Consider the following 23,414-nt stretch of genomic DNA (forward strand, 5'->3'; position numbering starts at 1 on the left):
TACCTACAGACCTACAGACAGTGGTAGGAATTAGTGACTGGTTGTGGTGACAACTGGTAATATATATATATACTGTATATATATATATATATATATAAGAAAACGTGATTCATCAGACCAGGCCACCTTCTTCCATTGCTCTGTGGTCCGGTTCCGATGCTCACATGCCCATTGTTGGTGCTTTCGGCAGTGGGCAGGGGTCAGCATGGGCACCCTGACTGGTCTGCGGCTATGCAGCCCCATACGCAACAAACTTAGATGCACTGTGTAAACTGTCACCTTTCTATCAGAACCAGCATTAACTTCTTCACCAATTTGAGCTACAGTAGCTCGTCTGTTGAATCGGACCACCTGGGCCGGCCTTCGCTCCCCACTTGCATCAATGAACCTTGGCCGCCCATGACCCTGTCGCTGGTTTTCCACTGTTTTTTCCTTGGAACACTTCTGATAGATACTGACCACTGCAGACCGGGAACACCCCACCAGAGCTGCAGTTCTGACCCAGTCGTCCAGCCATCACAATTTGGCCCTTGTCAAATTAGCTCAAATCCTTACGCTTGCCCATTTTTCCTGCTTCTAACACTATGAGGATAAAATGTTCACTTGCTGCCTAATATATCCCACCCACTAACAGGTGCCGTGATTCACTTCACCTGTCAGTGGTAATAATGTTATGCCTGATCAGTGTATATATCTATATATATTTACTTCTTCTTGCACTGCATTGCAATGTTCTTTAAAGTGAATGTAACACGTATATAAGATTTTTCTGATGATTTTGTGACAGCTGATATGCAGACTTCAGCCCTGACAGTTTGTGTTGGCAGTTGTGTTTATTTTTGTAGTAACTGTGATTTACTTGTGAGTAAAAGAATTCTGCACTTCTAGGATATCACTTTTATGTTTAATAATAGTGGGTATGCATTTAAAAAAGCAGTAATACACAAAAGAGATAATCTTTAAAAAAAAAAAATTAATAATTAAAATGTATTAATCTATGTTACATTATTGAGCTATGAATGCTTTTACTACCATACTGTAAAACAATGGATTATTTATTTAATATGGATTTAAGTCATACACATTCAGAGAGGCCGTCATGGACTAAAAGCATACTTAACTTACTGTAGGATCACTAACAGCACTCTGTAATGGCAGTCGAGACATGATCATGGCTTAAATCTGAGATCTCTTGGTCACAGTCAGAAGCCATGTACTGACCCATAATCAGCTCTTACTAACCACTAGCAACAACCGGTAACCTCTCATCTCAAAGGTTTATCTAACTTTAGCAGCCAAAAAGCTCAATATAGCTCCAACAGTCCAGCAGCCAACAGCTAAAATGCTGCCCACAGACATTTTAAAGGTTGAATGGGGAAACAAAAGATAAAAAAGAGGAACTGTTATGGAGTTCTACATCAACCAGATGGCCAAAAACAACTGCTGGGACTGATAAGCATGCTTCTATTAGCATATCTAAGTTAAAGGGACTTCTTAGTCTAGATAGTTATGAGAGAAACGGGAGCAGAATTTATAATGTGAGAGAACGCAGGCTGGCTTTTTGCTTATAATGATTATAATTAACTTTTTTCCTCCTTGAAGATGGGAACTAACTGGAGACCACAGATAATTTAAAATGTACTTTCTGCAGCATGTGCAACATGTGTTTGGAAATAAACCCTTCTTTTTTATTCCGGTTTTGACAGGTTATTCAGACTATCACTGCTGTGGATAAGGATGACTTTGCCAATGGACAAAGATTTTACTTTGCTTTACCTGGAGGAATTCCGATTAATCCCAACTTTACTATAAGGGACAATGAAGGTATGCGATACAATTGCTTTGCTAATGCTTGCTGTATTAAAGAAATATGGAGGAGAAATGAGAGAGAAAAGATATATGTTGATGTTTGATGTAACTGTATAAATGATTATTTGGATAAAAATAGACAAAAAGCAAAGAAGCATTAACGAAGAATGAAATGACATGGAAATATATGTACAAAAGAAAAAAGTGAATTAATTGTGCCTACATTTTTCTTTTGGAAAAGAATTTTAGAATTTGAAAGACGTTTTATTGATTACTGTAACAAATGGGCTAACATGACAAGAGGGGGCGGACACACACACACAGAGATGTATAAAAAAACTTTTAATAATAACAAAAGACACAAGACAGGTTTGCACAAGACAGGACATACAAACAAACAAGAACCTAACCAAACCTTAATGCTAAGCTAAGCCAACACCAGCTAACAAAGATTTGAACACCACGACCATGTTTGTGGTTAAAAAACAATTATTGACAAAGTTTTTGTGTTTACTAATTAATTAAAAATTAAGGAATTGTATGAGTATAGTGCTATTAGATTCCACATTATATGAGATAATGATATTACATCATACATTACATCATACTTATAAGTGGTCAACAAGCATACATCTGTTAATCAATAGTAATGGTCAACATTATTTTATATATAATAAAAGGCAAATTTGTTACATATCATAGATTCAACCTTAATAATTGACAGTCAATGTTTAAAAATAAAAGTACAGACATTCTTACTTAGGTCTTAATGGTAAAAATTCTAAGCTCTACTAGTTTTGCTCTACTAGTTTAGCCCTATTAGTAATAGTGTTTACCAGTTGTGTAATAAGATCAAATGACTGGATTATGAGCTAAATTCTACATGGCCAAAATGCTTTTTTTTCCAAAAAAGACCTGGAATGCTGATTCATCTGACCACAATACACGTTTCCACTGTGTGATGATCCATCCTAGATGCCTACAAGCCCAGAGAAGTCAACGCCGCTTCTAGACATGGTTAACATAAGGCTTTCTTTTGCACAGTGGCATTTGTGTATGTAACTCTGTATTGTAGTGCTTGACAAAGGTTTGCCAAAGTAATCCCTCACCCATGTGGTTATATCAGCTATTGTTGAGTGGCGGTTCTTGATGCAGTGCCGTGTAAGGGGTATCGAAGATCACAGGCGTTCAGCTTAAGCTAAGCTTGGCCTTTATGCACTGAAATTCCTCCCAATTCCTTAAATCGTGTAATGATATTATGCACTGTAGAGGGAGAAATATGCAAATCCCTTCCAATCTTTTTTTAAGGTACATTGTTTTTAAATATTTTAATAATTTTCTCACGCATTTGTTGACAAATTGGAGATCCTCAGATTATCTTTGCTCATCAAAGACTTTCCTGGATGCTGCTTTTGTACCAAACCATGATTACAATCACCTGTTGACATCACATGTTTGGAATCACATCATTATTTAGTTTTTTCACCTCATTACTGCCCTAAATTGCCTCGTCCCAACTTTTTTTAGAATGTGTTGTAGGCCTGAAATTCAGGAATGAAGGTATATTAACAAATGAAATGAAGTTGAGCAGACAAAACATGAAATATCTCAGGTTTAAACTGTCTGCAATCAAATAAAAGTCAAAGTAAATGTAAGGAAGACTGCATTTTTATTCCATACTGTCCCAATTTTTTCTGATTTTTTTATATTACAAACTAAATATTTTTTATTATGCCTAACACTGTAATTGCAACAATCACAGATGTTGTTGGGCATATTTTACTTTTTGCATATGTAACATTTTGCTAAATCTGCTGAGAAATGAAGGTGTGAAACATATAATTACAGTAGCAGTTTAATCAATGCAGTACTCAGTTGAAGTTAAATTATGAATAGGCTGTGCTAATTAGTAATTATTTGCAAACAGGTTTCTGGAATGGACATTATCTTTTATATTTCTTTCTCATTGCTATTTAGAGTCCAGTATATTCATTTAAATCTGATAAAGGACAGGAATTGAGCTATACTTTATATCTATAGTGTGGTAAATTCGAGCTAAGGTGAAATAAAAAAGCAATGTAATCTTTACAATCCTTGACATTGCTCAAATGTCACTTTCAGACAGAATAACTTCTGTTATAGAATAGATAAGGGCATACATACTAGAGCTTGAGATCAGTTTAATCAAATGCAAATCCTGAGTAAATCTAAATACATATTTATTATCTTCACTGTCACTTTCATTTTCCATTGCACAATTTTTATTCATGACATATGGCAGTCCTGCAGAATAATAATAATAATAACAACAACAATTTTGCTACTCACAGATAGCTACCTTTAAGCATGTTCAAACTAGGAGACAACAACTGTTATTGTCTTTCCAATGGTCTGTGAATATCTATAATGGGTGCCAAAAACGGATACTTAGAGCTCTAGTCTTGGCTGTGCATTCATCATGACTGTGAAAGAGATCACCTGCTCCAATTATTCCTGAGCCACCTGCCTAAAGCTAATACCCACACAAACACCATACTTCTTACACAGAGACCATATATCTAAGTTGGGCAGTGTAGAGGAAAAAGAGGTAGAGCAGGTAAATAAAACCTAAACAGTTTTACAGGTGTGATTGTAGAACAAAATTAAAATCCAAGATACCAAAAACAATAAGTATAAAGTCTCTGGGTTATTATCAGGAAAGTTAATATGTGTAAATAGCTAAAAAAAAAGTCCATCAACACAACTTGAAGTATCTGACATTAGCATTAGCACAGTAAAGCAAGAACAGAAAAAAATGCAGCTAATCAAAGTCAACTAATCTCTATTGCACACTACATAAATCAGTGGTTCTAGTTTTATTGGTTGACCCAGTATGGGGGCATTATAATGTACTGAAAAAATGGGTGTTTGTAGCATATAGTATACTCTTCCAAAGGCTGAATTAGGGACAGGTTTTTGGAGAATATAATATAGAGAAGAGCAGGTTTTAATCTGACGAGCATTTTGTAGCAAAAAGCAGACAAAAAAAGCTAATATTTATTCACAAAAAAACTGACATGTTTACAGTCTCAACATTTTGAAAATATTGACAGTGTATTTTGTTCTACAGAGCTCTGCACAAAGCTGTTTGTATGGTGTCCTTCTGTTATGGTGTCCCTGCAGCTTCTTTTTTCTTAATTCTGTTTGGCTTATTGTACGCGCACAAATGTCATTGTCATTCATTCATTCATTGTCTGTTTTATCCTGTGCTGGGACGCATTGGGTCCAATTTACTAGGCAAAGGTACAAAAGACCCTGGACAAGTTGCCAGTCCATCACAGGGCAAACACACACCCACACACACACACACACACACACACATACATACACATTCACACACACGCTCATACCTAGGGCAATTTTAGTATCTACGTTTAATCTGACTGCCTTTGGACTGTGGGAGGTAATTGGAGCTCCCGCAGGAGACCCAAGCTGACACGGGGAGAACATGCAAACTCTACACAGAAAGGACCCAGACCGCTCCACCTGGAAATCGAACCCAGGACCTTCTTGCTGTGAGACAACAGTGCTACCCACCTGTTTCATTCTGTTGACTGCATTTACAATTTAAGCATTTAGCAGACGCCTTTATCCAAAGTGACTTACAATTCACAGTATACTTTGCAAGCAATTGAGAGTTAAAAGCCTTGCTCATGGGCCCAACAGTGCCAAGCTGGCAGAGTTGGGGCTTGAACCAGCAACCTTCTGATTACTAGTACTGTACTTTAACCGCTGAGCTACCCCTGCCCTAAAACACATTAAGCAAAGTGTTATTGTGAGCTTAACATTTGAATGTTAGCATGACATAGCATGTAAATAGATTATTTAAACAATCATTAATCAAACAATTACTCCTTGTTTGGCAAACGTGTGGTATATTCAGAGGAGAAACTTTAATGCAGAATTAGAATGATCATTATTTATTGACTTGTTAATGTTGTAATTAGTAAAAAATTACAAAGATGACTAATCCAGGACTAAAACGCCTGACATATTCTTGTAATAACTTTACCTCACCTTCTCATCCAAAACAAATCCCACTCAGTCAGGCGTTCACTAACAGTGCACTCAGCTGCACGTGTAAATGCACATGTACTCTAGTGCAGGAAGCCATTTGGATTCCATTTGCAGGAGAGGGAAATGTTAAGGTTTTATTTTTTCCTGTCTTTGGAAAGGCAGTAAGCAAGAATAAACCACACACAGGCATGGAGGTGGCGATCGATACACTGATGAAGGATAAAATAGTCGGATTGCTGAGAGCCTTATAACTTTGGCTCTTTCCCTTTTGAACTCCCAGCGTGGAGGTTACTTCATTTACCCAAGTGTACTCTCTCTGACACTCTCTCCCTTTTCTCAGACTCTCTAATCCCACTCCTTTGGGATGCTATGTGTTTACCAGTCTAAGCACAGAGCTTATCAGTTGTTCCTGTTGGTGGTCCATTTCATGGTGTGCTAGAGCTTGTAGAGTGCATTGTGTGGATGTGAAAGCAATCCTTTCAGATGACTATAAAGAACTTAGAGGCTGTAAATACAGAATATCCAGTATTTGCCTTTTTCTTATTTAGCTGGGTATCCACCTTACATGTTTTAGCACTTTTTTGAGGAGTCTTCATGTAAATATAATCCGTTTTTATGAAATACTGCCAAACAAACTCTTACTTATTTACATTATATTACATTTGAGGCATGTTTACCCAAAGTGGCTTACACTGAATGCAGTTTAAGAAATTGAGGGTTAAGGGCATTGCTCAGGAGCCCAACAGTGGCAACTTGGTGATGGTGGGGCTTGAACCGACAACCTTTTGATTACTAGTTCAGAACCTTAACAAATAAGCCACCACTGCCACTTATGAATTTAAATGATTATGAAGAAAGAACTGCCAGTGTATGTAAACTTAGAGGCTCATACATAGTGATTATTTATTTATTTACAGTGGACCCTTGGGTTACGAAAGGTTTACCATACAAACATTTTGGGTTATGAACGATCTTTTTCAACTTAACGTACGAACAAATTTTGGATTACGAACCGAAATTCGAGAAACACGTCACAAACAAGTTAACTCAGATGTCTCTCTCTCTCTCTTTCTCTCTCTCTCTCTCTCTCTCTCTCTATATATATATATATATACAGGGGTTGGACAAAATAACTGAAACACCTGTCATTTTAGTGTGGGAGGTTTCATGGCTAAATTAGACCAGTCTGGTGGCCAATCTTCATTAATTGCACATTGCACCAGTAAGAGCAGAGTGTGAAGGTTCAATTAGCAGGGTAAGAGCACAGTTTTGCTCAAAATATTGCAATGCACACAACATTATGGGTGACATACCAGAGTTCAAAAGAGGACAAATTGTTGGTGCACGTCTTGCTGGCGCATCTGTGACCAAGACAGCAAGTCTTTGTGATGTATCAAGAGCCACGGTATCCAGGGTAATGTCAGCATACCACCAAGAAGGACAAACCACATCCAACAGGATTAACTGTGGACGCAAGAGGAAGCTGTCTGAAAGGGATGTTCGGGTGCTAACCCGGATTGTATCCAAAAAACATAAAACCACGGCTGCCCAAATCACGGCAGAATTAAATGTGCACCTCAACTCTCCTGTTTCCACCAGAACTGTCCGTCGGGAGCTCCACAGGGTCGATATACACGCCCGGGCTGCTATAGCCAAACCTTTGGTCACTCGTGCCAATGCCAAACGTCGGTTTCAATGGTGCAAGGAGCGCAAATCTTGGGCTGTGGACAATGTGAAACATGTATTGTTCTCTGATGAGTCCACCTTTACTGTTTTCCCCACATCCGGGAGAGTTACGGTGTGGAGAAGCCCCAAAGAAGCGTACCACCCAGACTGTTGCATGCCCAGAGTGAAGCATGGGGGTGGATCAGTGATGTTTTGGGCTGCCATATCATGGCATTCCCTTGGCCCAATACTTGTGCTAGATGGGCGCGTCACTGCCAAGGACTACCGAACCATTCTGGAGGACCATGTGCATCCAATGGCGGTGCCGTGTATCAGGATGACAATGCACCAATACACACAGCAAGACTGGTGAAAGATTGTTTTGATGAACATGAAAGTGAAGTTGAACATCTCCCATGGCCTGCACAGTCACCAGATCTAAATATTATTGAGCCACTTTGGGGTGTTTTGGAGAAGCGAGTCAGGAAACGTTTTCCTCCACCAGCATCACGTAGTGACCTGGCCACTATCCTGCAAGAAGAATGGCTTAAAATCCCTCTGACCACTGTGCAGGACTTGTATATGTCATTTCCAAGACGAATTGACGCTGTATTGGCCGCAAAAGGAGGCCCTACACCATACTAATAAATTATTGTGGTCTAAAACCAGGTGTTTCAGTTATTTTGTCCAACCCCTGTATATAGTGAGCAAACATTCGGACAGCGGACAGTGTTTTTTTCGGTGTTTTCTTTATATTTTGTAAAATTCTATATTAAAATGTCTTCAAAGAAGGTGCAGAGGAAGTGCAGTGGTGAGAAAATGTAAGAATCTATTACATTTGTTGTTGTATAATTACTCCTGCCAGTAGCTGTCACTGTGTATCAGAGAGAGAGGACATTGAGTGAGAGAGAAAAAGGAAATCACTGAGTAAAGTATTCTTTCTTTCGTGCAATTACACCTACAAAATACAACACTATTGAAATAAAGAAGGAAATAATACAGAAATATGAGAGTTATTGTTGTTTCTGGTAGATACATTTTATAAAAAAAGAAGGAGTGTATTATGGTGTATAGTACAGCAAACATACTGTACTGAAATGTGATGTGTTTATGTACAGTACAGTACTACTGTGAATTGTTGTTTATTATTGTTTATTACAGTAATGTCTATTCTATAATTTAAGATTTAAGGGAAAATATACTTGTATTTATAACAAAAAAAGACAATTTAAGACATTAGAAAGGTTAGGTAAGGGGGTTGTTTGGGAGGTCTGGCACAGATTAATGCTATTTACATTATTTCTTATGGGAAAAATAGGTTTAACTAACGAACATTTTGACTTAAGAACAGCCCTTCGGAACCAATTTAATTCATAAGTCAAGGGTGTACTGTATTTATGTTTAAGTTTTGTTTTATTTCTATTAGTGAGGTATTGTTAAATAAAGGTTTATGAACCATTTGCAAAGACCAGCAGTTCTATTTATTTTAATTTTTTTTTTTATTTAAGCACTTTCTCCCGATTAAGTATAGTCAATTTGTCTTCCGCTGCTTGAGATCTCCATTGCATTCGAAGAGCCTTCTTGTACAGACGTGCTTTGGTGGATTCGCACATGAGACGCATCCACTTCTACACAGATGTCTCGGTCTGCTAACCAAGGTCCTTACACAGCGTTTGATGACCCCACCCATGTAGTCTGGTCATTTTTGCCACACAGAAGACACGGTGGCCAATTTTTGTTTGCTGCAGGCACACCCAGTTGGGTGTTCAGAATCACAGCGCTGGTGTGCTAGCAGAATATCCGGCTGTGCTACCTGGGCGCTTACCAGTAGTTATTTATTAAATACTTATTGTTTATGGGTCTGATCTTCATCCAGAGGTGTCTAGACTGGCTTCAACTTATAATAATAAAACGGCTGCAGTAAACATTTCATTAAGCATTTACAGTCCATGCTGGAAAAATATGTGTGGAATCCAAGTCTGACCAGCAGTTACAGGAAATGTCATCACTAGTTATTGAGGTCTAATGGTTCTCTGCTTTATTGGTGTACATACTTAGCCTGGACTGTAAAAAAATAATGAATGTCTTTAATTAAGGGAAGACAAGCAATTGTGTCTGTTTTAATGATAGTCGTAATGACCCAGCTGGTTGTTTGAGTTTAAAGAGTTTGGTATCTTTCCCTCATGTGGACATGGTTTTCGTCTACACTCTAGTCTCATATTACCTCTTTAAAAATACAAAAACTTAATTTGGTACTAATGGTTTTCTCTGGGAGCGAGTGAGTGAGTGAGTAGGTGGGTTAGGTAAGTAGATATGTAGCTAAGTCAGTAAGTAAATTATTGTGATGCCCTGAGATGGATTGGTGGTCCTGTCCTGATCCATCTCATTCTGGATCAGGATAAAGAAGTTAATTAAAGCAGTAATCTAACCAAAAGCTCCAGTTTAATAAATTACTCATTGATTGCTTTCGTTGTTTACCAAGGTGATTGTAATATTATTTTATTTATTTATTCTACCTCCGATGTCCACTTGAAATAATGCAGTTCCAATACTATTTATTAGGACTGGCTCAATACCACTTTTTTATGTTCGATACCGATAACGATACCGATACCGTCATTTCTCCACTCAAACAACTAAGCAGTAATAATACATGTCTCAATTCACCATGGTTAAACTAGCTATCTAAATAACAATGCTCAGACTGTAAAACAAATATTCTACAGGAATAAAAACACAACCTACAACATAACAGTTCTGCAAAAGTGCTGTTTTTATTTGAAATTTTACACACAGAACATTTAGCAGCATTTTTGGCTTGTATAACAAAAGTGTCTACAATTGAAAGATGTGGATGTCAATCAAACGCGATGGCCCAATTAGAATTGACGCAGAGTTGAGTTTTTTTTTGTTAAAGTTCTGTCACGTTTTTAGTTTATCAAAAAACCAAAGCACGATTATTATAAAACCCTGCTGGATTTTGAAGAGGAAAACGGGAAAAGGTGTAGTTTGTTTTATTTTATAACACTAATGGATTAATTGTTGAGGATGTGAGATATCTCCAAGCCGGGACAAAACCGATTTCTCCAAGTCCGATTTATCATTTATAAAGCGATTTTTATTGTGTTTAAACAGTGTTTTTAGGTGTGGCAATAGTCGATGATTTTTTTAAATGCTAAAAGTTGAAGTAAATCAGTGTTTTAATTTCTATATGGCTGTTGCGGATGAGTTGTAGATCAGTGGCACATGTTAATAATGTCATCAAGTGTGAGTGGCAATAAACGACACTTGTCATGTAATGTGAATTACATATATATTGTCTGGTCCTTTAAGAATGTTAAGTGTACAATGCTAGGGTATAGGGAGCGAGTGCGTAGGGAAGAGATTAGAAAATGATAGTCTCCGGCTGTGCTATGTTGTTCTGTGTTTGCACTGAGCGTTTGTGACATTAAAGTAGCGTTCTCGTGAAACCCCACTGGAATGTTTGAACATTGAATTATTTTGCAACACTCTGGTGGAACGTATCTTCATGTGTTATGTGCTTTACAGACAAACAATGGCCTTATTTACATCAAGTGTTATTTACATTAAGTGTTATTTACAATAAGCAAATTATCGGATTGGATTACACTTTTTTTTCCTTCCGATATCCGATTCAGTGATTTGGGCCAATATTGGACCTATACTGAGTATCGGATCTGTGCCAGCCCTACTACTTATATGGCACAAGATATCTCAATATACGTTCATTATCAGCATAGGCATTAAATCCAGCGTTTAATGGACAAAATCATTTTGAGTACTCAATTTGTAATCACAGTGCCCCCCTCCCCCCTACATGCATTACATTATAAAGTAAAGGGCCTTGAGCATAAACACCAGCCCTTACTAATACTCTTTGATTATTTGAACTGCTCAATCTGGACTTGTCATGGCATCAAGGATAATTAGCATGGGAACAAGCTGGGAATGACACTAGCCCAAAGGCGTCAATCAGTGGTCAAGGAGACATGCATCCCTGCTGAGGACCAGATGTATAATCACTGACTTCTTTCAGCATGTGTGCCAGAATGTTAAATAAATACGCACCTACATCTCCCCTCACCCCACTCGCATGCTTCCAGCGGTCCGCTAGAGACTTCAGCGCACAAGCTGAAATTATAATGCAATTTATCTTTAATCCTTCCATCACTTCACAGCTCATTATTATTTTCTGCATTTAAAACTCCTCTGGTCATTCACGCTCTTTCCATTATTATTCCCTTTCTCTTTCTCCACCTTTCTGTAGATAACCACCCTCTCTGTCCTTAGGCTGTAATATATGCTTTCTTTTTGCTAACACAGGAGCTGCTTCTTGTCAACAACATTAATATGCAGTTAGTGTCAAAGCCCACACTTGTCTTGCTATCTATGAATCCTTAGCATTCGTACTGAATCTAGGTGTACTGTTTATTTCTATAACAATGTTAATGTGACAATATATTGAATGCTTTAAAAGATTCATCATCGTCCGTTTACTCTTTAATTTACTGTCTGTTTAACAACTGCTATATTCTGGTTAGGGTTGCAATGAGTCTGATTATTTGAGTAAAAAGTGGGAAAAACCCTGGACACCAATCACAGGGCATATCCATTAAAGCCTTGAAGCAGTGGAAGAAAGTGGACATGTGGATCGAGGATGGAGTAAAAGGCAGTGGTAGCTCAGTGTTTAAGGTACTGGACCAGTAATCAGAGGGTTGCCGGTTCAAACCCCACCACTGCCAAGTTGCCACTGTTGGGCCCCTGAGCAAGGCTCTTAACCCTCAATTGCTCAAAAATCGTGTTCAGTCATAATTGTAAGTCGCTTTGGATAAAAGCGTCTGCTAAATGCCAAAAATGTAAATGTAAATGGATCGTGTTAACAGCTGGTTGCATAATGGCAAGAGGCAGTGTGATGCTCTGAACATACTTCTGCTTAGAATCCTTCCATCCTGGCATTCATGTGAATAGTACTTAGACACAGAACACCTGCTTAAACATTGTAGCAAACAAATCACACCCGTTCGTGGCAAAAGTATTCCCTGAGGGCAATGGTCCCATTCAGAATGATAATGTGCCCTGCCACACTGCAAACATTGTTTAGTAATAGTTTGAGGAACAAACAGTTCAGGGTGTTGACCTTCAAATTCCCCAGATCTCAATGCGATCTGTGGGATGTGCTGGACAAACAAGACAGCTCCATGGAGGCTGAATCTCAAAACCTACAGGACTTTAAGGATCTCATTTTAATATATAGATGAAAGATACCACAGGGCACCTTCAGAGGTCTCGTGGAGTCTGTGCCTTGAGTGTATATATTATGGGGGGCAAAAATGTATACCCACTTTAAATTATAGTAGCAATGTGTACAAAGTGTACAGGATCATCACTTTGTGATAGTTGGCCCTTTGTCTCTTGTCACTCGTTTAGCCCCTGTCAATCCAGCTTATTCTTGGTCTTCCTCATCTTCTGAGTCCTGTCATAACACTGCCTTCATTGTTGGCCTCATAAGATATCCAAAGTAATGTAACTTGTGGGACCAAGTGTGGATGTACAGTATATACACTGATCAGCCATAACATTAAAACCACCTTCTTGTTTCTACACTCACAGTCCATTTTATCAGCTCCACCTACCATATAGAAGCACTTTGTAGTTCTACAATTACTGACTGTAGTCCATCTGTTTCTCTGCATGCTTTGTTACCCACTGCAGTGACATTGACATGGTGGTGGTGTGTTAGTGTGTGTTGTGCTGGTATTAGTGAATAAGAAACAGCAGTGCTGATGGAGTTTTTAAACACCTCACTGTCACTGCTGGACTGAGAATAGTCCACCAACCAAAAATATATCCTATCCTGCCAACAGCGCTTCGTGGGCAGCGTCCTGTGTCCACTTATGAAGGTCTCAAAGATGACCAACTCACACAGCAGCAATAGATGACTTTACATCTACAAGGTGGACCAACTAGGTAGGAGTGTCTAATAGAGTGGACAGTGAGTGGACACGGTATTTAAAAACTCCAGCAGCGCTGCTGTGTCTGATCCACTCATACCAGCACAACACACACTAACACACCACCACCATGTCAGTGTCACTGCAGTGCTGAGAATGATCCACCATTTAAATAATACCTGCTCTGTGGTGGCCCTGTGGGGGTCCTGACCAATGAAGAACAGGGTGAAATCAGGCTAAAAAGGTTAGTAGAGAAATAGATGGACTACAGTCAGTAATTGTAAAACTACAAAGTGCTTCTATATGGTAAGTGGAGCTGATAAAATGGACAGTGAGTGTACAAACAAGGAGGTGATTTTAATGTAATGGCTGATCAGTGTATATACACTTATTTTATTTTTGAATGGACACAATGTACACATTTTAAAAAATACAGGTGCTAATTTGGACTATATAACAACATCTTTGCAACAGTCACTTTCCTACTGCAATAATAATGTTCTGGTAACTCGGAACCCAGCAGAGAATAACTGGCACTGCTGCAGAATGAAAATGAACTAATCTTAAGCATGTTAGCTTGTGTATAAATAGGGCAGTATGCATCACATTTAGTTGCATTTAATGAAATATGTCTTCTACAGAATCATGTACTAGCCGACACTTACCCAGGTCTATACATTTTGTGCAATATAGTAGACTTAGCTTGTAAATAGTAAGTAAATTAAGATAACTTGGTTAAGAATATCAGGAATATGGAATGTCTGGGACACAAACGTTATGACAGGTGTTGTTGTTGAAACACAGCTCCAGTTATTTGCGGTCAGTGGTTGCAAAGTAAAGTTGTGAAGTAAAGTCTCGGGATGCGCTTTGAATCCACCTGTAACTCTGACTAGGAAAATGAGGTTACAAAAGATGAATAGATAAATAAATACCAATCCTTTTGACTTAGTGTTTGACTTAGCATTTAGATATAACAGCCAGCCCTGAGAAAAGCAGTAAAATGGTTTATTGCAAAGTCTATTTTATTATGATAATAACTTAAGTTTTTTTATTACGCTTTATCTCTTTCTCTCCCTCTTTTTCTCTCTTTTTCTGACAAACAACCGCACACACACCATCACAATCCCAGACTGAAAGCATCCTGCAAACAGCAGGAACTCTAAGCAGAGCCACCTGTAGGACTTCTGTAATTGGCGAAGGCTGCATTGCATATACAGCTAAGGGTGGCACTCAGGAGGAAGGAAACTACAGTAAAAATAAAAAATTTACATGCACTTGTATGGTGTATGTCACCATATGTTTGTATGTTTTTGCAAATCAGCCTCTAAGCTAACAGTACCCATTTGGATGATCATCATTCAGTCATGAAAAATGGGATAAACTGCCCAAATCCAAGTGTGCAAAGCTAGTAAAGATGTATGCAAGAAGACTTCAATAAACCTAATAGCTATAATTTTCCTTGAATACACTTCTTTAAGGTATTAAATCCATTGAATTTTTGTTTTTAAACTAATTTATTTTTAAAAACAGACCTTTTTGTCATGTTTGGTGATAATATATAGATAAATGCAAAGCAAATCTACAACACATTCACAAAAAAGCAGACTGTATATTTTTACCTCAGCATTTTCTGAGAACCTGCAATAAAATGATACAAAAACCTACTACATTAAAAAAAAATACAAATAAATAAATAAATAAAATACACATAAATGAGCTGCTGACTAGCATATTTTAATATATTGTTGATGGTTTGTTGCATAGATGCTCATGGTGTGAAACATTTTCCCTATTTTAGCTGATTAAGTGCCACTGGACTGCTGTTTAATGGGCTCATTCTTCTGCACTCATTTATTTATTTATTTATTTGCTCACTTTTTGTGAGGTTTAAAAGCTATTACACAAATGTTAATGTTTTCCTAAGAGAATATTAAACTCTGAACAGTTTGTAGTGTTCTTTAAAAGCTTCAATAATAATTTATTAATTGCCCTTTCAGTTTTTACTCTAATCAGAAAAATGCTGGTCATTTCTGGATACATTTTACCACATTAAAAATTAATGTTTATTAGTCCTTTTGGGTATATAGACTGGCAGATGCTTTGCATCGGGCATCATTTCGACTCTAATTCTAATATTGTCACCTTTTTCTGATATCCATCAGAACTCCCAGATAGCAATGCCATGTGATCCTAGTTTGGTATTACTGGTTTCTTTCCAGATTGTGGTCACTTGTGTCTTGTTTTACCCTCCCTATACAATTAATAGTTTGTTTTTAAATAAGAAATAGATGTGCAGGAAAATGTTTTTGGTGAGGGGTGGAGGCTGCCAACTGAATCCAAATGTGTTAATGACTCAACGCAAAGCAGTGTTATCTAGCTAGTTTAAGTGATTTAATGGGGTGCCAGTCCATCATAGGGCAGACACACATACACACACCCTTTCACCTATAGGGCAATTCAGTGTTTCCAATTAACCTGTCTGCATGTTTTTAAGCTTTGGGAGGAAACCGGAGCTCCCGGAGGAAACCCACGCAGACACCAGGAGAACGTTCAAACTCCGCACAGAAAGGACCTAGACCACCCCACCTTGGGATCGAACCCAGGACCTTCCTGCTGTGAGGCGACAGTGCTACCCACCAAGCAACTGTGCCGCCCACTTCTTCAATAAATTTTTATTTAATAAATAATAAAACAATCAGCAGAATCAGAAAGTATTCAAATCCCGTGACATTTTGCACACTTTATTGTGTTGTAAATTTGATTTAGAATCTTGCCGTGTTTAATATTAAAGTGAAAACTTTATCATTAAGGTTAGATTATGCAGATTAGGTAGATAATGTTCCCTTTAATTATTATTGACGTGTATAGAACTCAATTAGATTCCACCTGTTGCATTTTGAATTGATTGGACATAATTTAAAAGGTACACCCTGGTCTACAAGGACCTAAAATTACACTGCATTGACAAGACAAAAAACAAGTTATGTCGTCAAAGGAACAGTCTCTAAATCTCTGTAATCAAATTATGGCATTGCATAAATCAGGCTGAGGGTATAAAACATTAATTTAAGCTGTTTCCTGGACCACATTAGCCTCAGGAACGACCTTGAATTTTTCTAGGTTTAGTGCCTTATTCAGTGAGGTGCGAACAAACCCAATGGTCATTCTAAAAAAGCTCCAAATTCCCTGTGATTCTACAGATGTGAAAACCTGCTGGACAGACTATAATCTCTGCAGCACTCCATAAATCACTATGACTAAGAGGGAAGACACAGTAGGTGAAGTTTGCTACATGGCATATAAAGGACTCTGGCAACATGAGGGAAAAGGGTTTTGTTCTGATGAGATAAAAATTGAAATCTTTTAGCAGAGCAGCAGGCACTGTGTCTGGTGAAAACGGCACCGCAAATAACCTAGCAAATACCATCCCTGCCACATAATGGTGGCAGTCATGATATAGGGGGTGCTGCTCAGCAGCAGGGATGGGGAGATAAGCATCAAGAGACAGAGGTCATCCAATCTGACAGAGCTTGAGAGGATCTGCCATGAAAAATAGGATAAATTGCCCAAATCCAATTGTGCCAAGCTCATAGAATCAAAAACACCTGCAGTTGTTATTGCTGCCAAAAGAGGCTGCCACGAAGTATTGAATAAAGGGTCTAAATGCTTTATTAAAGTTTTATTTAGCTTTATTAAGGTTTTCATTTTGTGATTATGGGTGATTGTGTGCAGATCAATGGGTAAAAATGGCAAGTATATCAATTCCAAATGAAATGCACAACTCAAAAAAGTCAAGGGCTATGAATAATGTCTGAATGAACTATATCTACCAATTTAGTACAGAAACACAACAACAAATCACACTGTATCAGGATGCAACCTATGCAGAAAAAACACTAATTCAGCCGGCAATCTGATGGGCAGTTTATCAGTGCGTATACAGTGGTACCTTGAAACTCGATGTCAATTAGTTCTGGGAGTGGCATCAAGTTTACAAGGAGTTTCAAAGTATTTTTTTTACCATAAGGATGTATGGGAAACCTGTTAATGCATTCCATAGTCCTGTGGAACTGCATATATTTTAGGATAATGTAAAATAATGAAGTTGTTTTTGACACTTATACACTGAAAATATTACAAATATAATATAAAAACACTGAAATACAATTGAAAACAGTTAAAAATTTATATTAAAATACAATAAAACCTGCTGTTTACCATTACTTATTTATTGTTTCCTTACGTTTCTCTATAGTGGAAATGCTTGATCTTGGAATACCGTATTCCATTTAGTAAAGGCGCATTCACATGAGAAGGGGCAAAACCGCTTTTGCACTGACTGTGCTGTTATTTCCTGGAGTGCCGGTGCACAACGCTTAACGCTCAGCATTTCTCAGAACCTCAAGCTAGAACACAAGTTTATAAGTAAAACAGGAGGAAAATCCAGATAAACACAGATACATGTGGATACTTTCAGAGTGGCTTTAAAGGTTATTCCACACAAATGAAGATTCGTCTCATATGCACACTTTGATGACATTTTACCGCACCGCTCAAGCCGAGCACTGAACAAAGGGCTGTTCATTGTTAATTTAAAACTAAATAAATAAAAAAAAATTTTAAAAGCTGAACACATCAAGTTTAAGGGAAACGTCGAGTTTAAGGGTACAAAGTGCGTCGAGTACGAGAGATTTCGAGTTTAGGGGACGTCGAGTTACAAGGTACCACTGTAGTAACTTCACCATCATTTAGCACTTATTTAGCACTCTAAGGATGTGTTCGAAAACCTAGTGAACTCTCTACATAGACGCATTTTACGTCATCCTACACGCTCTCCAGAGAAGAAGGCTGTTTGAATTCTCAGATACCTTCAAATGCTGCTTAGTAAGTACCTTAAATTTGAATGGTATTTTGACTGAATATTAAGGGAGTGTCTGATGCTTCTTTTGCTCTGAAGGCAATCCCCGCATTGTGTGGCACTATTTTTCTCTCAACAAAAACATTACAAAAATGAGTTACTTTCAAATGTAATTAATCAATGATTTTTAATTTGTATAAATGTGTACAAGTGTCATTTATTTGCAAATTCGGGCTTGTCAGCGACAATTTAACCATTTTTGGTACACAGAGGGAGATGTTAGTAGACATGTTAGCATGTTGTGCCACCTTATCCCATTTGAATGGCATGAGGCTAACTGTGTTTGCTTAGTAAGTGAAAACTGATGTAATCGCTGTAGTCACTGTCTAAGTAGCGCGTTCGAATAACCTGTTTTATATGTCGATGACTTATTAGAATCCTCTCTACTTAGGCAGCTGCCTATGTAGGCAGCAGACAGCAAGGTAGCTCACTAGGTTTTCGAACAGACCCATTGTGTTTATCTCCAGTAGACGCTTTAAAGAAACCAATATGTTCTGCATGTAAAACTACATAAGTACTAGAGTTCGAAATAAAGTGATAATGCAGTTTTAAACCTGGTGGTGTATAATCATGGCTCACTGTTCAGCATTGAACTAGCTTTAGATGCAGACATGGAACTAAGTAATTTGACCACTTGCGTAGATACTGACACATACATCGAGGTGTTGCTGGCTGTAGCAAACTACATTAGCATTAAGACCTATTCAGATCGATTTATTTAGATGTGTGGCTGTGAGGTAACACATTTATAACTGTAGTGTTTAGCCCTGTCCAAATACATATGAGTGAAATGCATATTTCTGCCTTTACTACATTAGCCCAGATAATTTATAGTGTGGAAACATCATTGAAAAATAAATGTTTGCACCACTCGCTGCACCTGGTCCAGTCAAAGTGATTCATATTTATTGCCTCTTGTATGACCATGCCAAGTAATCACTAAACCTGGTAATTTCCACCAGATGGTTGTCCCTACTATTGTGGATTCCCTACTTTAAATAGCAGTGGACATTGTGTCTTGAATATTTGGGACAGCAGCTCTCCTCTGTTCAGTGTGTACCCTAAAACAGTGAGGATTTTTTCTCAGTTTTTCACGCTCTTCTACTACTTCTAGACTACGTTCTTTAAATAACAAGCCTTTTTTAAATAACAAGCCTGCAAGACATTTAATCAAATATAAAACTGCATAGCAGGTCCCAGCATCAGAATGATTTTAACCAGATTCCATCTTCATGTTCTTTTAGTAGTGCCAACCCATCGGAGTGACATTTTATGTTTTCCTCTGGCAATTAATTGGGTGCTCTGATCTCAAAATGACTTTGTTTAATAGATCAGACGAAAAGCCATCTCTCCACCCATGCGGAGACAGAAAGGGCTTTTAGGAATAACCGCTAATTACCGGAAAACAAAGCTATTGCCAGCTGATATTTGGAGATCTTAATTATCTGATGTCACTCACACATCTTTAATGGAAGATTACAACTGAATAAAATGTGTTATGTGGTGGTGTCTAGTCCATACAGGTGTAAGCCTTATGTGTGGCTGTTTTACTGGTTTGTATGCATATGCTGATTTTTGTATACTTAAACATATTTATATTATTATCATTATTATCATAACTTCCACAAAAAATAGCTATTTAGAAACATGATTAATTAGATATTTTCATTATAAGGACAGAAGCTGTGAATGTGGAAAACACTAGCTTTACTTTTTACTTGAGCATTCATCTGCAGCAGATACAGTAACAAACTTGGGGTGTGTTCGAAAACCTAGTGAGCTCTATACGTAGAAGCATTTTACGTCATCCTACGCCCGAGAAGAATGCTGTTTGAATTATTAGATTCCCTAAAATGCTGCCTTGTAAGGTACCTTAAATTTGAACAGTATTTTGACTGAATAATGAGGGAGCATCTGATGCTTCCTTACCTCTAAAGGCAATCCCAGCATTCAGTGCAGCACAGCTTTTCTCACAAAAAAATTTAAAATATGGCAGACAAATGCAGAGCAACGAGCTGAGTTTTTTTCAAATGGAAATAAATTCTCACTGATTTTTAATTTGTATAAACGTGTAATTTATTTGTAAATTCAGGCTTGTCACTGACAATGTAACTGTTGTGCCACCTCATCCCATTGGTTTGAATGGCATGAGGCCAACTGTGTTAGATTAGTAAGCGAAAACTAATGTAATCGCTGTCTAATGTAAGTCGATGTCTTTTTACAATCCTCTCTACTGAGGCAGCTGCCTATGAAGGCAGTAGACAGCAAGGCAGCTTACTAGGTTTTTGAACAGACCCATGGTGTAATACAAGCATGGCTAATTGTTTACTGTGGTTTAGCTTGTGATACAGACATGGAATTGATTGATTTAAGAACTTTGTGTGGATGCTGACATTAAGGTGTTGATGGTTGTAGCCAATTGCATTAGTGTTAATGCCTATTCAGATTAATTTAGTTATACTTGCATGTATTACTGTAGTAATTCTGTGATTTTAGCCCCATCCAAATACATATGAGTCATATTACTGCCTAAAGTAAATTACACAACCTTTACCTTATTAGCCCAGGTAATTAATTGTGTGGAACAACCACCAGAAATGAATGTTTAAGTGATTCATATTTGTTGGCTGTTATATGACCATGCAAAGCTATCACTAAACCTAATAATGGGTTCCTTACTGTACATACATGTATCAAACATTGTGGTTTGAAGGCATCCTTTGGCTTCCATTAAGTAATACACTATCCAGATATTTTAGTATATATAAATATTGACTTCCATTATTGTGATGTGGGCAGTTGTAGCCTAGTGGTTAAAGTACTGGACTAGTAAGCATAAAAAATTATCTTCATGAAGGACGTCATGTTTCATGAGTTGGTTTGGTGGGTATATAAGGTGTGTGTGATAGGCTGTCTGCACACAAATTCCTCATTGCTGTCATGGGTAAATGTACCATGGGTAAAATTGTCTTCCTTGGGGCGGATAGGATCTTCCAGCAAGACATTGCGACATTGGTTGGAAGGGCATGACCAAGACTTCCAAGTACTACCTTGGTCCCCTAATTCCCCAGACTTGAACTCAATTGAGCATCTGTGGGACCGCTTTGATTATCGTGTTCACCCTATGGATCCTCCCCCACGCACCCTCCAGCAGCTGTGGGATGTATGTATGGAGTCAGCATGGCTCCAGATACCTTCCACCATTATTGTGATGTGGGCAGTTGTAGCCTAGTGGTTAAAGTACTGGACTAGTAAGCATGAGGTTGCTGGTTCAAACCCCACCACTGCCAGGTTGCCACTGTTGGGCTCTTGAGCAAGGCCCTTAACCCTCAATTGCTTAGATTGTATACTGTAAGTCGCTTTGGATAAAATCGTCTGCTAAATGCCAAAAATGATGTTCAGAACTTTTTCTCCTTACACCATATTATAGACATGTGGAGATGTGTTAGCAAAGGTGATTGTCATTTAAAATACAAGTTCCTTTTTATGTGGTGTTACTTTTATTTTGTCTACCACCTATAGAGAAACCATTTTTGTCAATGATATAAAAATGCACTCCATTATCCATTCACTACCATGGGGCTTGTGTGTCTAAACATGTTGTATTTACTTCCCACATTCTGTCAAGCAAGCCAAACTTTCACACTGGAGAGAAAGTGCAATAAGAAAACTGAATAGCAAAATAACTGGGAGACGAAAAAAGAAGAAGTGTGATGGGAGGAACATTTGACAGTCGGTGACAGTCGTGATGTTGCCTAACATTTCTTACAATAAGGAGATTCGCATAGGTATTCAAAATTGCTGCAGACTGCAAACTCATCATTTGCAAATATGTTAGATATAAGGTTGGGTGTTCCTGTTCAGTCCATCAAGGATTTGCTAAATATTGTGCAATTTTTCAAAAAGGCAGCTTCTATATTCGGAGTTGTTTTTATAGAATGCAATAATTTGCCAGTTTTGTACACATATTACTTAGGTGTTAGTGGACAAGCTTATTTACACTATATAAACAAAGTATGTGGACATTTGATGATGAGCCTGTTGGCTGTATATACACAGTCGAGTCACATTATTATGACCACTTCCTACTTTCGACTGCAGTGGCTCGTAGCTCATGAAGTCACGTTTCGTGAGCTGGCGTAATGGGTATATAAGGAGTGTGATAGGCTGTCTGCACATATATCCCTTGTTGCTGTCATGAGTAAAAGTACCATTGGTAAAATTGTCTTCCCTGGGGCGGATGAGATCTTCCAGCAGGACAATGCAACATTGGTTGGAAGAGCATGACCAAGACTTCCAAGTACAATGCTGCCCCTCTAAGTCCCAAGACTTGAACCCAATTGAGCATCTGTGGGACCACTTGGATCGTGTTTGCTCTATGGATCCTCCCATACGTACCCTCCAGCAGCTGTAGGATGCCCTGCAGTCAGCATGGCTCCAGATACCTGTGACAACCTACCATATTAGCTGGTGGTCATAATAATATAACTTGACTGTGTGTATACATACACAGTATACAGTGCTGTGCAAAAGTAAGATTGCTTAGAAGTGTTAATAGTTTATTTTTGTCAATTATCAAAATGCAGAGTGAATAAACAAAAAAGGATTGACCTGATTTTTTATTTTATTATGATTAACCAATAATACCAAACAGGTGGTAATTATCATCATTTTCATACGTAGGAAACAGCTGTGTAGGAGGCTTAAAACTAGGTGAGAAATAACTTAACATAATGTCCACCAACACCTAAGCAATATGTGTACAAAACATAATAATATATGATAATATACTGTATATATATATATATATATTATCTTAACATTATGAGGAAGAATTTCAAAGATATTCCTTTGCAATACTTTATAATTTCAAGAATATGATACAGACTGACCAACACTATTAAGCCAAATCAGCATTGAAAATTGACTTTACTTTTAATATCCTTCTACAATGCTGGTGCTTCTTAAAACTGAATAATTACTTTTAAACAGAA

The 23,414-nt window shown here is 37.8% G+C and overlaps 1 protein-coding gene across 5 annotated transcripts in view; it reads left to right on the forward strand.

Annotated features, from left to right (window-relative positions):
- The window catches only part of LOC134321844 (cadherin-18), a 169,603-nt gene that overhangs the window by 125,592 nt on the left and 20,597 nt on the right, over nucleotides 1-23,414 (forward strand). For all 5 annotated transcript variants that reach the window (XM_063003681.1, XM_063003682.1, XM_063003683.1 and 2 more), the window contains one exon: nucleotides 1,707-1,824. In XM_063003681.1, coding sequence (XP_062859751.1) covers nucleotides 1,707-1,824 — 118 coding nt within the window. The remainder of the gene's footprint in view (nucleotides 1-1,706; nucleotides 1,825-23,414) is intronic.

The sequence above is a fragment of the Trichomycterus rosablanca genome, chromosome 10 (assembly GCF_030014385.1).
Source record: "Trichomycterus rosablanca isolate fTriRos1 chromosome 10, fTriRos1.hap1, whole genome shotgun sequence".
NCBI lineage: Eukaryota > Metazoa > Chordata > Actinopteri > Siluriformes > Trichomycteridae > Trichomycterus > Trichomycterus rosablanca.